Source organism: Astyanax mexicanus, unplaced genomic scaffold (genome assembly GCF_023375975.1).
Source record: "Astyanax mexicanus isolate ESR-SI-001 unplaced genomic scaffold, AstMex3_surface scaffold_38, whole genome shotgun sequence".
In the NCBI taxonomy this organism is placed as follows: domain Eukaryota; kingdom Metazoa; phylum Chordata; class Actinopteri; order Characiformes; family Acestrorhamphidae; genus Astyanax; species Astyanax mexicanus.
In genome coordinates, this window is record NW_026040048.1 from 1,234,723 (window position 1) to 1,252,636 (window position 17,914).

Below are 17,914 nucleotides of genomic sequence, written 5' to 3' on the forward strand. Positions count from 1 at the left end.
AAAGTAGAGCCACTGTACAATAACAGTAAAATGCTGGTGACACTGCTGACAGTAGATTATTTTATTTCTACAGGACAATTTGTACAGTGTATACAACATTTTCACCTTAATAATGGAGTTGTATAGACAGGCATGAACATTCCTGAACATTGCCTTGATGCTATTGCAGGCCGATGCAGCTCTGGAGCTGAAGCGCAGTGATAAAGAGAGTCTGTTTTCTCAACAGCCTCCTCCCAATCTGAGGTAATTTAGAGCTCAAGCATTGTCACAAGGTTTCATTCTGTGGTAGAGTGAGTGTCCTGGTCACAGGAACATCATTAGGCTGACTTGGTTCTCTGTGTTTGCGTTATCTATCTGTTATATTAAACACAGACCTCAATAACTGATGTGGAATGATGAATCATGTGCTTTGTGCCTGTCGTTGAATGTAATGTGGTGGAATTTAGAGATTAGATTGAATTAGTTTATATTAGTATTCTAGTTTTATACAGTCTGAAAGATACAGTGCAGCAAATATGACAGTTGTCTAGCTGTAGCATCGTGTCGTTTTTCCCTTTCTGCCATTCCAGTGGTGATTAATATAATAATAAAACATGTTACTGTGCAGTAAAAACATCTAATGTACTAAATATTACTAATACATTGTCTCCACACTGTTTAAAATGCTTCCTCTTATGAATGTCATCCTGTGCTTGGTTGGATGAGAAGTCACTACTTTGAATGAATTTGATTAGAGACACCCCATATACCAGCTACCAACTGAGACAAGCTGCTCTCAACTGAGGAAAGAGGCATTTGTATGGTTATAATGTGTATTCTTTATTGATATTTTCTGGAAAGAAAATGTAAAAGGTATAGGATATATATATATATATATATATATATATATATATATATATATATATATATATATATATATATATATATATATATATATAAACAAACATGTTCTTACAACTGTGAGCCAGTTAACCTGGGCTAAACCCAGACTACAAACAATGCCACATTATTTCAGATTTAATCATGATGTGCTCACAACAACATAATGTGACAAACATAAAATGCAATACATACTGTATATTAAGATTGAATAAAAAAAAGAATACCTGCTTCATGATTTCTCTGACAACTACAATATATGAAGTCAAATCATTTTCACTTTCACTCTAAATGTTAAGCTATAGATTTTTAAAATTAAAACTACACCAAGAGGTGTAAGAGTATTCTGGACATGTATTGAGCTAGAATTGGACTGAATTGCATTGCCAGCTAACAGACCACATTTTACGAATGTTTGTCAACGTTTTCAAAAGGTAGCAAAAAGAGTAACCTGTAACAGTATAGAAATAATGTTTCAGAAACTTTCTGAAAACATGTGACATAATAAAGTTGAAAGTACATCCAGAAAACTGGATGGAAAAAGAAGATTGAGCATTCTAAGATGGTAAACCGTGACATTTTACTAACCAAAAAATTTAAGCTGGCGTTGCATTGGAAATTCTATTTAATCAAGAATCATTCTTAGCCTGGCCTGGGAAACCAGCCCAGAATGTTTCATGTTCTTCATAATGTTTTGTTTTGTTCAAAGAGAGAAAAGTCTTTGCTTTAAGGCATGTATTTCTTTGCCTTCATCCTGGGAATGATCTGCATGTCTCTGACATCACCATGCTGTAGCAGCCAACAGAGGAACCTTTCTGTGCCCATGCCCCATCCACTTGTAGTCAAAGGTATGACCTGTCTCATGTTCATGTACCATTTATACGATTCCTCTGGTACAGCATGGTGTCGTAGGGCCTCTTGCACCATTTCAGGGTTGGGGTGTCTTTCCCCCAGCCCCACTGTCTCCCCCAACCCAAAGAGGAGATCAGCAGCCTTTGCTTTGGTTCTGCCAGAGCCTTCAACATACGCTTGGTAGAAGGGCACACTGAGGTGATCCATTTCTGTCAACCAAACAGCACCACCATACTTTTCTATCAGGGTTCTTTCTCCTTTGCGAGTTAACTTTCTACCAAACTGTGGCTGCCCCTCCTGTACCCATTCAAGACAGTCAGGAGAGGGCAACATCGTAATAGCTTGGTCCAGGGTCACTCTTGGAAGGGGATCCTCCAGTCGCTTTATCATATCTTGTACATGGGACAGTGTTCCTGCTGTGCTCAGGATGATCTTAGAGTGATTCTTTAACATTGTGTGAGTCAGGTGGGCCACAAAGCCTTCTGCTATACTAATAGCCTCATCCATGTCACCAAGTAGCTCACACTCAATATGGTAGAACTGGTTGAGATGGGTTGCATCAGGATCCTCGCCTCGGAAACTGGGAGACACATAATATGCCCCAGGAAGTCCATCCTGGAACCGCAGGAAGTATTCGAGCACAAACTGCATGGAGTCAGCCAAGTACACGTCCTGGCCTAGCATGTTGACGAACACAGGCTCTGAGTCTGACCCCAGACCCATTGGTGAGGAAATCGTGTCAGTTGTGATGGGCGTCAGAGCATAAGCGTACTTGCATTTGTTGTTGAAATACTCCACTGTGCTGTGGAACAGAGTGTTTTGAATCTGAAAGAGGTTGCGGTACCACTGGCTCTTTATTGCTAGTGTGGAGTGGCTTTGGGGATGTTCCCAAGAGCGAGGAGCAATGGTCTTTGTGATGTTGGTGTGGATTTCATTAAGAACCTCTGCAGATGCTGGAGGACCATCTGCTGAAGTAACATATCCAGGGTAGGTTGGGCAGAACTGAGGAGAAGGCATTGACGGGGGCACTTCCCCAGGCTTTGTGACAAGTGGGATCAACTTGGCATGTGCATAGTCAATTTCAAATCCCTCAAATATTAAAGCCACTCCTCGAGCACCCATCCCTTCTTGCAGAAGTTGAGCCACCTTCCGTGTGGCCAAGATGAGGGCTGTGTAGTCACTCTTTTCCAGACGGAAGATGTCACTTGTAAGTGGTTTTCTTGGCACGAGAACTGTTAAGCCAGGTGTGTTGGGGAATGGTGTCAAAAAGGCTACATGTTCGTTGTCCTCCCAGACTCGCCACTGCTGCTCCTCTCCTCTCACAATGCGTGAAAAAAGACCATCATGGGAAGGATCTCCATGGAAGTCATAGCAGGAAGGAGCATTGGCAGTTGGAAGGCAAGCCCGGATCTTTGCCTGGACCTGGTCTAGGTGAGCATCTTCACAACGTGGGCCACTCTTGGAACTGCAATAACCAGGGTCATGTATGTGGAAGTCCTCTTCAAGGGCAAGATGAGGCTCCCAGTTGGGTTTGAGTCCACGAATAGGCAAGATTTTGATGTGAGCAGGTTTGTCTTGCTGGGGCATGAACACCAAGGCACAACGGTACACATCAAGTTTCTCACAAAGTAAATTAGCAACTGTTTGTGCCCCAAGCAACATTGCCACAAATTCAGGCACAGTTAACTGAAAGATGCTACATGGCCCATTTAAGGCCTTTCGAGTGAGAATTGTGGTTCCTGGAGTCCAGGGTTCAGGGTGCAAATAGGCTACAAATTCGTCAGTTTCCCAGACCACATTTGCAAAGCTAATCATGGGTCTGAAGACTTCAGCTCGAGCAACTCCATTCACCATGGAACCAACAAACATCACTCCAGCGTTAGTTTCAACCACAGCTTCGCCTTTGTGGTCAATTGCGATGATTCCAGCACATTTTCCGCCTAGATCCTCATAAATCACTTCCCGACAAGCCTGTGCCAAGCTGTAGCCTTTGAGGTTGTAGAGACTAGCCACTTTATGAGCAACTGTCTCGCGTAAGAATGCATCACCATCTCCTGAGCATGTCACAGCAAGTTTTGAATCAGCATATATTCCTGCTCCAACAATTGCAGTGTCACCAACTCTACCTTTCCACTTGCCTACTAACCCCCCAGTAGATGTGGCTGCTGCAAGTTTGCCCCAGCAATCCAGAGCAACTGCTCCTACTGTTTGAGGATGATTGTTCTTTCTGCCACTAAGCTTCAGGGCCAGCTCCTTGTATCTGACATCAGTGTGAAAGTACTCTGCATCCATTGGTTTCTCCTTATCTTGGAGACTGTCTAGGAACTCCTCAGCTCCATCTCCTGTCAGTAGTGAGTGTACACTTTTTTCCATCACTTGCCGGGCAGCTTTCACTGGATTTTTTGCGCTACGCATGCAAGCCACGGATCCAGAATTTTTGCTGTGTCCATCCACAATGGTAGCCTCCATCTCATGGTGGCCATTGTGATTGTATACAGAGCCTTTACCCGCATTGAATAAGAAACAGTCTTCTAAAGCAGCCACACTTCGCTGCACTGCATCCAAACTGCTGCCTCCATGACTTAACACTTGTGCACCCAATGTCAGCGCTGTCTGTAGGGCAAATTCAACAACCTCAACCACCTTATGGCTCAGCATCATTTCTTCCCCAGCTCCACCATGAATGACAATGGTGTAGGCTTGCTTTTCTACATGGGCAGAGCCTGTGGGTCCTTTCTGCTTGACTTTCTTTCCTTCTTTTGGAGCTACAACTTGGCTGAAATCTTCTGCTGCAGTGCCATTTACTGACCCTTCCTCTTTTTGCAGTAGGCACTCAATGGCTCCCATCTGCCCAGCTATCGCGTACCTTACTGCCAGGAGCATTACAAGCTTTAGGTTTAGTTCCAGACACTGTTTAAGTTTTCCTAAAATGCTGGCAAAGGTGCCCTTTCCGTTTAGCACCAGACGGACTTTGTCCTTCTTTCCCAGGTAAGTGACAGCAAGCTGGTCAGTAGCATATACATTGCCCACAGCACATTCCACACCTTCCATTAAATCTGAGCCAGTGAGGTAGATGGATGGGCATCCAAAAAGATCTAGGTATTTCTTGAGAGGGTTGTCTTGAGACATACCCCTGCGCAAGACAGCTAAATGAGGCCCTACACCATGACCATTCTTTGTTGCTTTGATAAGATTTTTGTGCTCTAAGAATGCCAGATGGAACTGTCGAAAGAGCTCTGTAGTGTAGCGAGGAACGTTGTCTGGCCCAATGCAGGATCCCAGCGCTGTAACAAGTTTGTGAGACTGCATTGTGATTGAGTATGTTGGATCACAGCGGCCATGTTTGTAGTGCCTCATATGAGTAGGAGTCACCATGATGTTGTGAGCAGCTGATTCCCCAAGGGCTTGCTTCAGGGAGAGCTGCAATGTGAAATTGATCCATGCATCATATAGACCTCTATGACCTCTTAGAGTTGTGAAAACATCTGGATAGGATGAAACCTCAAATGTGATGACAGGGTTACTTGCTTGTGGCTGGCTACTAAGACGAGGACTTAGGTTCTTCACACCTTCCAGTGTAAATTTCAGAGCTTTTGGGTGTGAGGAAGCAACATCTGACCCGTTTATCAGTGGCTGGGTCTTCATATGCTCTACGTTTTGAGACTCTGAAAGGCGCCACACACTTTCAACAACCAGACCAGCCACCATCCCATCCAGGGCACAGTGTTCAAACACCATGCCTGCCGTGCTGTCTTTGAACACCACCATGTTTACCACCTGTGGAGGATATGTAGTATAAGTTTTTATCATGGCATTTAAAATAGTCATTTTCAGTGTTGTATTAAATTTTTTTGTATTTTGGCAACAACAAGAAGTGTTACACATATAGTGAAATATATACAGCTCAGATGCATATAAACAAAGTAGACTATCATTGAAAAGTTCTTTAAAAATGAAGTATATAGATTTATTACACACAGAATGATCTATTTCAAATGTTTATTACTTTTAACATTGATGATTTTGGCCTACAACCAACGAAACCCAAAAGTCAGTCTCTCAGAGACAGACGCATGGTTTCCCAAAGCATCATTGACCATCTGTAAATTTTACATTTCATTTGGAAATCAAGTTCCCTGAGTCAGGATGAAGACACACAGTCCAAGCTGCTTGAGGTCTAGTGTGAAGTCTCCATAATCAGTGATGCTTTGGGGAGCCATGTGATTTGTTGGTGTTGGTCCACTATGTTATATCAAGTCCAGCATCATTAGTACAGCATTTACCAGGAAATTTGAGAGCACTTCATGCTTCCCTCTGCTTTATATAGATGTTCCAGCAGGACTTGGCACCTGCCCACCCTGCCAAAAGTACTAATTGGTACAATTGGTAATGTAAACATTTTCTGAGAAACTGACTTTTTGGGTTTTCATTGGCTGTAAGCCATAATCATCAACATTTAAAGAACCTTGAAATAGATCACTCTGTGTCTAATCAATCTATATCATTTTTGAGTTTCACTTTTTGAAATGAGTTACTGAAATAAACTCACTTTTTTGGTGATATTCGCACCTGTAAGTATCTACTTATGTGAATTTCTGTTATCTTCGCCCACATTTTCCACATACCTTGTCATAATACCTCAGGCACTGTCCATCAGCTCCTCCCAAACGGACAGCATTGAGGATATCCGCCAGATCAGCTGGTTCAGGGCAGTCTTCCAGCGACAGGGCCAGAATGGCACTCTCCATCACCCCGATTGATTCTGCTGCCTCACCACCACCCTTCAGAATCTCCTCCCTGATACAGTGCCAGGTCTGGCGATGAAGAGCAGATAGTCCACAGATGTTGGACGGGTCTTGTGCAGGCTGTGCAGCCGGCAGACTCATCACATGGGCCAACTGAGCGTAGATGTCATGAAGAGGCAATGGTGAGACAGTGCCTCCTGGACTTGGGTTCCTCAAAATTTGAATGGGAAACACACCCCCTCTGCAGGTCACAATGGCATGGAGGCTGTCAGGATACACCTACAAATAAACAGACAAGCTAAACGAATAATCAAACACAAAATATGTCATAAAATGATTTAAATTTACAGAGAAAATGGAACTTCTAACAACCACCTGCATGGCCTAATGGACTACCGAACATTTTCATCTTTCAGGGGAGGCTAAAAAATTCCACTCAATTCAACTCCACCGTCTTGTTTCAGACCAAAATATATGTGCAAATGTTTGTGTCCAATTTTCCACTATGACATGATGATAACTCAATGATGTGGGTTTAAAAGAATGTGGAGCTGATTTAGAGGCTCTAACTGAAAAAGGAAACACAGAATCTGCCAATGGATTGACCATTCCAACATTCAGACCTCAACATCATTAAATGTGCATTAAATGTCTTATAGTAAAACTGAACTTTGGAGGTGCGGGACAATCTCTTTTCAGATTTAAAAACACCTTCACCACCATGTTTAAGTGTCATAGTGTTAATGGAAGCGGTAATAAGGGTAAACTGACTTACTTTTATCTGATCTTGGCTCTTGCCTGGTAAGCGACTGGCAGCAAAGACCTCAGACTGTTGTGTGCGCTCTGTTGGCACATCACCCTCGATTAGCCCAGGCTCACTGTACAGCTTGGCTGCAGCCCATAGCAGAGTGGAGGCCCTTTCCAGCTGTGCATACTCTCCCTTAGCCTTGGATGGAGGTAGGACTGAGGGAATAGCCGTAGAGGTGGGCAGGGGGTCATAACAGGATAGCAACCGCTTCTTGAATTGATCGGTCACCCAGTTCTCTTGGCCAGAGGCGATGGACTTCAGCCGTTCCTGGGTCTCCTGAAGAGCCTCGGTCTGCTGGGAGAGTGCATTCCTGTAGTGGACATACTCCTCGGGGCTCAGAATGAGCTGAAGGACACGGCTCGCTTCTTTTAGAGTGACGTCCAACTCTGGAACTGGATAATTGAGTAGGGCCATCCTGAAGAAGAGAACCAGGTTAATGCTTAAGAACACTGTAAAAATTGCTCTTGTGTAGGACCCTGCAGGTAAGAAATGACATAAAGCATATGTGAAAATAGGGTAGGTTGATAAAGTGGTTGACTGGCATTGGTTTAACATCTGAGTCACTGAAATAAACCACAGAAATATATCACAAAATTAAAATGCACTTAATGCACATAACTTAAGAAATATCTTATTTGTTTGTTAAAGACTATATTCATGTTAATATTTGTACATATGACTTTTAATTAATATTTTTAATTACCTAAACTTTATTAATGACAGAGTGTCTGTACTATAAATGTATTTACAATAGGTATTTTGTCATTTGATATGCACAACGGCAATTCAAATTTAAATACATATTTCCTACTATTGAATGATCTTCTTTTAATCACAATATTCAGTATTTATGGTACTAGTTTTGTTATGCTAATATATGTATTTGTATGACTGGGATTATAGACACCATGCCTGCAGTGCTGTCTTTGAACTACGTGTGTAAGATAAGTGTACTATAAGTTTTTAACATGGCATTTAAATTGTTATTTTCAGTGATTTATTTACTTTTTTAAGTATATTACCAAAGTATTTGTTCTCCCAGCCAAATTATAGAGCTCAGGTGTTCCAGTCACTTCCACGGTCTAAGGTGTATAAAACCAAGTAGCTAGTCTCTCAGGTGATCACTACACTCCAGTGTGGTACTGTGATAGAATGCAGCAGCTGTGCAACAAGTCCAGTCGAGAAATGTACTCACTACTAAATAATCCACAGCCAACTCTCAGTGATATTAAAACAAAGTGGAAGCAGTTGGGAATGAAAGAAACTCGCTCAGTGTAAAATAACAGAGTGGGGTCAATCACTACAGACCTACAGACTTCATAGCTTCAGATTAGCTCAAGAACAGAGAGTTCAAGAGAGAGTATAGAGAGCTCCATGGAATGGGTTTCATGTCAAAATTTCAAGTCAATTTACTGCACTAGAGTTTTGAATTTAGAGGCCAACTAAAAACTTAAGTTTTTAAAATGAAGAAAACCACCACCAGTTGTGCCAACTAGAAATCTTTAGTTCAGATCATTCAAAAACGTAAAAATGTACTTTATGTTTTTAGTTTGCCTAATTTTACGTTCTATGAAGTGTGTATTGTAAGTTCTGCTGAGTATCCCTTGAAAATCAACAAAAAAAACAAAAACTGTTTTAATGACATGTTAAAATTAATCAAACTCATATAGTGGGTGCAACACTATATTTATTCTTAATTTTAGTAAGCATCTGGGAACTAGGAATTTATGACTGTTACATATCTATCTTATTCTCAGTCACATAAGCTTGCAGCAAGGAAAATGTGACTAGCTGGACCCAGCCATCATATAGTCATATAGACTGAGCAAAACAAAACCGAGTAACTTGCTCTTCAACACTAAGACCAGACAGTTACCTATTACATAACACTTATATATATCCCAAGAGAAGGCAGCAGGCTGTGGAGAATAATTATACACTGATGGTGAGAGAGGTGGGAGGAAACGCCCAATATGCAAATATAATGAAGGTTTAATATACTGTATGGATGAAAATGTAACTAAATTATTGACCTTGACTGAATGATTATGTCCAGCTTGTTATTTTTAGGATGCACGTGCCTTTCATTGTTCATGAGGCTGTAATTCAATCAGTTCATTACAGTCTCCAAAGAGAAGGCCTTGTTTTCAGCACAAAAGGCTCCTTTTGAGTAAAGAATGCACCTTGAATTTCAGAAAATGGGATTTGACAGTAGTACAATATGGTGAAGACACTCCGTGACTGTTCTCCTCACACGAGACTAAGAGCAGGATCTCAATTACTGTTTTTTTCTCCATTTTATCAAAATGAGTATAACATGGTGTTTGTGTTGCTGGTTGTTATGGGAGCAGGTCTCATGCTGCGTGACCCATGTGGTATAATATAATTAGGCCTGATTGAGTGTAGCAGGCCTCTCCATAATTCTCCTTCCTTGGCTTCTTTTCTCCTCAGTAAAGCTGCTCATTCAGAAGTTCAAATGCCAGTTCACTCCAGGTTATGACTGCGACCAGGTGATGTAATTGTACAACACCTTCATTGTGGTCTCAGTAACACCTTAACACATTTCTTAGGAGAAGGCATCATAAGAACTGCATTCAAACTCCAAATTCCAAAAACAGTCATCTATAGCTATTGAACTCAAGAAACTAAAGAACTGAAACTCTATTAATCTCTCAAAGTGGGGAGACAACTCAACTTTACTGATTTTATCTGATTCACTTTAAAGCATTGAACGACCTTAAATTAACTAAAGGATACATCAATGTATGTAATTATTTACCACTTAAATAATATTACTATTAAAATTACCATTATAAAGAGGTTAGGTTGTACATGCCTTATGTTTTGTTGTATGCCATATAGTGAACTATGATTAATAGAGAACATCAATTTAGAATGTTAATGTATACCACATTATCATTACTGGTTTAATATTTAAACTTAGTAGTTAAATGGTTAAACTTATGTAGAATTATGTTATATGACAGGATTTAATGTGATTAATGCAAAAGATAATGTAAAAATATCTAATGTTTGACAATATGAAGTAATGTGGGTTCACTTTTTGGCAAATGACAGCTGAATGATGTGTTGTAACTATTCATTAATGGTCTTTACGCTATTTTCGACCTATAGGACCATTAATAAACTACTTTATAAACCATTTATAAATGATTTATGAAGTTAATCTAATTTTAAAGTGATCACTTATGTCCAACTTACATACATAATACTGAATGAAGAAGCCAACTTACAGTAACAATAGATACTTTTAATTTTAAGCACCACCTAAAATATGCTGTAAATAACACATTGCACACATACATCACATTCGTATATACAAACAGGCTGTTTAGCTGTTTTAAGAGAGGAACACATTTTCTAACCATATAAAAGAAAGATTATAGATTATAGAAAAGAACCATTTACCCAGCCAGAGGAACATTTCAGATAGCACCATTGACATAACTGACCTTAGTCTTTTTAAAAGGAGTACTATTCACAAGTTGACTGTTTTATATTCGTTAATAACTAAAATAATTGGAATCAGTTGTTGAACATGTTGAACACATAACAGTAGTTTTGTATTTTAATTTTTTTGCACACAATAAGAAATTATTAATTATAACTAATAAAAGGTAGACATCTATTTATATATTTTTATATATTTTTTTCTATTTCTGCTCTTGAGATCTGAAAATAAGTTTAAATAATTTTGTATATTATGGCTGTCACACCCTTTCCCTTACACTGTGTCAAAATGTTTCAATGAATGGACCAATAGAAATTCTTCAAAGTCACCTAAAATAAACTTTTCACATAGATTTCCACTGAAAGTTAAAGTTTTTTGACAAACAGAGATAATAATTATTGATTATTCAATCTATTTAGAGTCATTTGCAAATTTTAATTATTGTGGACTAAAAATATATTTTCCATTGTAACTTTAGTCTCATTAGACAGTAATTTACAAACAAGTTCAATATCGGCGCTGTCCAATGAAAAACTCTTATCTCCATTTTTGTCGATTTTTAGTTTACTACGTAATTTGAACAGACAACCTCTCTCTTACCCTGTGCCAAAATTTCTTGGTGAACGTATCAATAGAAACTCTTCAAAATGACCTGAAATAAACTCTTTTTTCAAGGTTTTTTCTCTCTCCTCTAAAGTTGCTTTTTTGGAGATAAGTGTTTTTCATTGGACAGAGACGATATGTACTCTCATGTACTATCATGGCTGTCACATAATCACACATAAAGTCATCATGAAACATCTCAAACATGGAAATCAATCAATTCTCACCAAAAACAGACACGTTTCATTAAGAGTGAAACCATCCAAAAACGTATACCTCTGACCTGTATATTTACAAACTACAAATTAACTCTAGAACTATTACAACAGATTAACAACTATAACCCACATTGTGATCATCATGTTCAAAAGTAAGGTATAAAAATGTCCAGATATCAGTAAAAAAGGTGAATTTAGACTCACCTCAGAGCAGGAGCGACTCGCTGAAACGTACCGTGTGCTGAAAGAAACTCAGTGAACAGCAAGTTTTGTCACAGCAAACAAACAAGAAGAGGGCGGTAATAAGGACCCAGTGATTCCAATTAAGGAATTCAATTTCCTGATAAAGGCTGACTGTGTCACTGGCCAGACCATCACACTGGCATTCTTCTCTGCTAACAGAAAGCACCGTAGAGAATATATCTTCAGTTGAGTAAAGTTGTGGTGACTAAAATTCACAATTCTGTATATATGCTGCTTTTCTTTATCAATAATATCAATTGATATATCTCCATTGGGTTCAGAGTGGCAGACTATTATTGTTATTATATTATTATTATTTCATGATAAATTAAGGAGATAAAAGATCTAGTAGTTTTTCATGAAAACTCTCGCTAAGCAACTAATCTGTTGATTTGACTGTCTTTTTCCTAACAGTCAGCGATTTCACGTACATGTATTTCATGTTTTTATTTCATCTCTGCTATCTGAGGTTACAGCTCCTGTCCCTAGCTTTTTCCATCACTTTAAATTTATAGAAACATAATGTACAGAGGCAAGCTACAAAATTGTGTCCAAATAGTTATGAACTGTATATCCAGTAGAGGTGTAAGAACATACCAATATATCCAAGTATCAAGGTATTTTGTATAGCAATATTGCATCAATAATCAAAAACACAGTAATGTGGTGTAATTTTGTGTAAATAGTGGTTCAGTGGTCAAAAATGAGCCATCACTGTCTTATTACAGCCTTTAATTATACATTATATGTATTCTTTTTACAGTAGAGTAGAAGATATTACAGCAGTAAGCTAGGAAACGAAATCTCATTATTTGCAGCATTAGTGACCTTCTGGTTTTAGCCTAACAGTTTAATGTGATATAGACTCTTTGCTGTTAGTGGTACACTCTGTAATCAGGTTTCCGGTAAAGTTCACTTGAATATCATTATTCCACTCAAACGTGTCAGCTGTTCGAAGCTGAAATAACCCCATGTGACTGACTGCAGGCCTGCTGCTCTACTGTTTTACGGTCATCATGTGATCCAGTGCCTGGGAACTCACTACAGTTTGCAATTACACACAGAGCCTGTGTTCTTGCATCTTTAATTGTAGCGATTAGTTACTTATAACAATAGTAGAGCTCTCTGGTGATATTTACACCTGTGTGTAGGGTATTTAAATTCCCTGCCTGGGTAGGCCGCACAAGTAGGCTAGGTGACTAACTTTGCTACAGGCTGCTCAGTGTAGTATTTGTTTTCATTTAAGTTTAATGGAGTAGCTGTCATGTTAATAGCTAGTCCATTAAAGTCAAATGAAAACAAACACCATACTGGTCAATAGATTGAACATTAAGCAGTATATTGTATGTTTTTATCTGAAAAGCTGGTCAATTTTTCACAACACTAGTCAGTCATGTTCGGTGTCTGAAGTTTGCTTATTTAGTTTTTTAGCAGTGGAGCTACATTGCTAATGTAGCTATTCAACATATAATTAAGTGTCTTTTAATTAGATTTATGCCATGCCTCACGAGAGACTCCAAAATATTGCCATAATCTATCCCTTCAGTATGGCGCTAAACACATATAATCATACCTTTTTTGTCACCTGTCCATGTTTAGGAATTATATTGAGAGACAAGAAAATTTAATTCATAATCACTATTATTATTATTATTATTATTATTATTATTATTATTATTATTATTATTATTATTATTATTGGTATAATCATTTTAAAGTGGTGTCTTAAGTTTTTAGGAAAACTGAAAAAAAAATTGTATGTATATATATATATATATATATATATATATATATATATATATATATACATATATATATATATATATATATATATATATATATATATATATATATATACATACATACATACGTATATATATATATATATATATATATATATATATATATATATATATATATATATATATATGGTAGTTGTATGCATTAAACCGATTGTCGTTCCACCTTAAAAAGTACCGTGTTCACATTGAGGAGCCCGTATGCGCCAGACTGTTGCAGCGACATTATTTAAGGTGGAACGAAAAAAAATTGAAAGAGTGAAAGTCAGTTATTTTTTTATTGTTTAAAGTAAACCCTTGATAAAATTTAGAATATACATATTATACATTAATATTAGTCGTGTGTGTGTTTATTAACCGTTCATGGTGATTAATATAATAGAATAGGTTATGGGGGCTGTTGTTGGGGGGACTTTACGGGCTGATGTGTAGCGGATGTAGTTAAATGTCTCGGGTTCCGAGGGGAAGGCGGTCGCTGGGCGCTGTGTGAGTGTGTGAGTGAGTGTAACTGAGTGTGAGCGGCCCCGCGGCTAAAGCGGAGAAACTCTCAGCTATAAAACAGATTATCAGCCGTAAGTGTTCACTATGAGGTTGTTTAAGTGTGTGTTTTTCCCGCATGTCCGCTGTGAGTGCGGGTTACTGCGGGTCCGGGTTTCTGCAGGCAGTAAAGGTCATCTGAACGCGCTGCTAACTGATTAGCCGGGCGGCTATCTAACGTTACAGCGGTTTACTACAGCAGCGCGTGCTCAGAAACTCAGCTTAACGTTTAAATAGCTCCATATAACGTCTGTTTAAATGTTGAACGGAGAGCTGCTCCTCTCGCACAGGTTTAATGTGTTAGTTTGTAGGCTTTAGTATAAACGTGCTGTGATGTTAGTAACGTTAAGCGTTTCAATGTTGGTTGCATTACATCATTTAGCTAACGTTAAACTACTGTTATTCAACATTGCCTCGTAGGCATTGGTTAGTTACTAAAATTATGACATTGAATCAACGTTCATTATGCTATCTCGGTGCTTTAAATGGTTGGGCTGAGCTTTTCTACACTCATAATTAATGCTGCAAAATGTGCTTTGCACTAATAATAATAAGTATTAGTGTTGTTTAAACGTTTCTCTTTCTACACTGCAAAAACACAGTACATAATATGAGCATAGAATACAAACAATATATGCACTGTACCACACCTTAAATCAGTGGGTTTTCATTATTAAAATTGTTTTACATTGTAGATTAATAAGGACGTCAACGATCCTGACCATATGAAAAACGTGTGGAATTATTTAGTGAACAAAAAAGATGTTAAACAAACCAGAATATGTTTTATAATTTAGATTCTTTAAAGTAGCATCTCTTGCTAAGATGACAGCTTTGCAGACATTAGCCTTTCTTTCAGTCAGCTTTATGAGTGAGAGTAGGGGTGGACGATATGGCTCTAAAATAATATCATGATATTTCAGGGTATTTTTGCGATAACAATATACTTGGCGATATAGGAAAACAAAAAAATAATTAATTAATTTCAGGAATATAGTATAAGAGTATAACAGCATAATCATAATGTGGCAAAATAAATAATATAGCATAAAATAATATAATGCAGCAAATAATATTGCAGAATATTTAGTGCATGCATATAAACTGCAAACAATAATGCAATAAATACAACTAAAGCTTCACAGTAAATAAAAGACTACTTTTAAGACAGAACAGCCCTATTATCACGATATGGATTTTTAATATCATGATATTTCTGTGTCACAATATATTGTATACAATATAATATTGCCCACCCCTAAGTGAGAGTCTCCTGGAGTAGCTTTCAGTTAACTTCTCAAGAGTTAATTACTTGAATTTCTTGCTCTTAATGTGTTTGAGAGCTTCAGTTGTAAAGTTGTGAAGAGAGAGAGTTGGTATACAGTGAATAACTCTATTTGGGTAATGTTCTTATCCATATTATGGCAAGAACTATTCAACTACCTTAAGAAAAAAAAAAGAAATGAAGGTCAGCCAGTATTCCTAAGTGCAGTTGCAAAGACCAAAAACATAATAATGAATCTGGCTCTCATCAAGGCCTCCTCAGGATATGAAGACCAAGAGTTACTCAGCATCTCAGCACCTAAGTTCATCAACCGCAAGTTAGCACCCCAGAAAAGAGCACCTAAATGCTTTAGAGTATTTTAGTTTAACCATTTTTTAAGATAATACATGGTTCATTATGTGTTCCTTCATAGTCATTTATATATGACTTCATTATTAATTTAAAATGTAGGGGGGAAAATAATACATTGAATAAAAGGGTGAGTCCAAACTGGTACTGTACAGTAATAATATCAGTGAAGTTTAATGAAAGCTGCATATATAAAACCATAATGTTAAATCAATGTAAAATCCAAGTGTGCCAGTAAATCAATTCTGACATCAGAGATTATCATTTCAGTAAACTAAATAACAGTAATGGTTGGTTCAATGTGCGTTTGCTCTTTGGGTTAATGCATTATTTGAGTAAGCTAGCTAGCTATATATTATCCCTACTGAAAGCTAAAGATCAGCTTTTTCTAGTAACTGGTGTCAGAAGGTCTGAACTGGTCTTTGATAGTCAAGGTCATCCAAGTTAAAAAGTACAGCTGGTTAGCCAGTGGGTTGAGCTTTGTTCTGGACTAGCAATGTGTCTTTATTTGAGTCTTTATTTATTTGCTTATTTGAGTTTGATAACTACTTTATCTGATCTTTTAGCACAACCACCTTGGCCATGCTGGTCAATCAGCTTAGCCAGACTGTATATGCTGGACAACCTGGATGATTCCTGTGGTTAGGCTGGTCATAGTGATCTTTTTGGACAAATAGCTTAGACTTTCTGGTTGACTTACTTGGTTGTCTACACACTGGTAAGCCCCCTAAATCGTCAGCTAAAACTAATACATACCCAAAACCTAAACGACTCAAATGCTAAACTGATGAACCAGCTTGTTTCTTTTTAGCAAAGTTCATAGAGCAGGAAATCAAAACCCATGCAGTCCTTTGTTGAACACATGTAGTATGTGGTATTCCAGGTATTTATGGTGTAGTAAATGATCTGTATTTTATGACCACTGGACTGTTTAACAGCACAATGTTTACATGCTACCTCACTCCACTTCCACGTTTTTGTGTCATGAGCTCTTTTAATAGGGGTGGGAATATAATATAATATCATATTTTTTTAATTTGTATTTATGTGTTTATTTTATTGTATTAATATTGTTTATTCAGTGTTTATTTTTCTCAACCTTACATGCAGCTTTTAGACTAAACACAGGCAAAGGATCCTTGTAATATGAAATATGAAAATCACTGCTACAAAAAAGTTTTTTTTTTCTTATAGAAACAAATGTCTGTCTTCTGAGATTGCCTCTGCAGCTTTTATACGTAAAGAGTATTTCATTTTTAACATTACATTAAAACGAATGAGATGCCCACCCCTACACTTTAATATGTACACTAATTTTTACTGTGCATATTGCAAGTTAATATCTATATGAATAGGTAATCCTTTTGTTATTTGACATTTTTTCTTTAGCTTTATTATTTCCTGTGATTGAAGCATTTAACTAGTAGTTGTACCATTTATTTTATTTATTTATTTATTTTATATTTCTCCTGTCTCCTGTTCTCCCAATTTATCTGGCCAATTTTCCCACCAATTCAGCTGTTATCCAGTTGTATGCCTTAACAGAAGGAGGGTGAAAACTGGCTTCACACATGTCGTCGGAAGTGTGTGCTTATCACCATCTCGCTGGACCACACAGAGCCCCGTTGTGCTGTTTATGACTATGTAGCTGACAAATAAACTTTTGAGTTACTACCTTTTGAAATTACACAGCAGCTACACTACATTCCCATGTTCTACCTGGTCTTCTGATCCACAGTGTATTTCTGCAGGTGTGTGTGTGAGACGCTCGTCTCTGCCCGTTGTGAACTCTCCCTGATGGGCGGCTGGTCTCGCACTGCCGTGCTGGAGCTGTACAGAGCGCTGCTCCGAGCAGGGCGCCACCTTCAGTACACCGACCGCAACTACTACCGACGCGCTGTGACCCGGGAGTTCAGGCGCTGCCAGGCCCTTAGCGCGCCGGGAGAGAAGGAGGACGCCCTGAAGAGAGGCCAGTTCTTCCTCACCAGCCGCCTGGGGGGGCTGGTCTAGTGTTCACCACCTGAAGTTAAACACCATCACTGCCATACAGCCGGCCTGAACAGCAGCAGGTAGGCTCTGATGGTTTACACTAAACCAGACGTGCCAAATTTTTGCCAGAATAAAA

The 17,914-nt window shown here is 38.3% G+C and overlaps 2 protein-coding genes across 3 annotated transcripts; one reads left to right on the top strand and one right to left on the bottom strand.

Annotated features, from left to right (window-relative positions):
• Nucleotides 1–1,567: 1,567 nt before the first annotated feature.
• LOC125794062 (uncharacterized) lies at nt 1,568–11,850 on the bottom strand. Its single transcript, XM_049473496.1, has 4 exons — nt 11,782–11,850; nt 7,252–7,699; nt 6,357–6,755; nt 1,568–5,508 (listed from the first exon to the last, which is right to left on the bottom strand). Exons 2-4 carry the CDS (start codon nt 7,696–7,698, stop codon nt 1,606–1,608), a joined length of 4,749 nt encoding a protein of 1,582 aa, XP_049329453.1. The 5' UTR covers nt 7,699; nt 11,782–11,850; the 3' UTR covers nt 1,568–1,605.
• Nucleotides 11,851–14,065: 2,215 nt separating this feature from the next.
• On the top strand, nt 14,066–17,799 carry LOC125794068 (MIEF1 upstream open reading frame protein-like). Of its 2 annotated transcripts, none has more exons than XM_049473510.1 (2): nt 14,066–14,191; nt 17,541–17,799. In XM_049473510.1, the coding sequence occupies exon 2, from the start codon at nt 17,587–17,589 to the stop codon at nt 17,797–17,799; it is 213 nt and encodes a 70-aa protein (XP_049329467.1). In that variant the 5' UTR covers nt 14,066–14,191; nt 17,541–17,586. The 2 variants fall into 2 exon arrangements, with proteins under 2 accessions (XP_049329467.1, XP_049329468.1); XM_049473511.1 differs by having other exon boundaries at nt 14,089–14,191; nt 17,528–17,799.
• The last annotated feature ends 115 nt before the right edge of the window (nt 17,800–17,914 follow it).

Coding starts and splice junctions, on each gene's coding strand:
- LOC125794068 (XM_049473510.1), top strand. CDS start 17,587: ATGGGCGGCTGGTCTCGCACTGCCGTGCTGGAGCTGTACAGAGCGCTG.
- LOC125794062 (XM_049473496.1), bottom strand. CDS start 7,698: ATGGCCCTACTCAATTATCCAGTTCCAGAGTTGGACGTCACTCTAAAA. Junction 6,756..7,251: donor AGAGCCAAGATCAGATAAAA/GTAAGTCAGTTT, acceptor GTTTATTTGTAG/GTGTATCCTGACAGCCTCCA. Junction 5,509..6,356: donor GCCTGAGGTATTATGACAAG/GTATGTGGAAAA, acceptor TATCCTCCACAG/GTGGTAAACATGGTGGTGTT.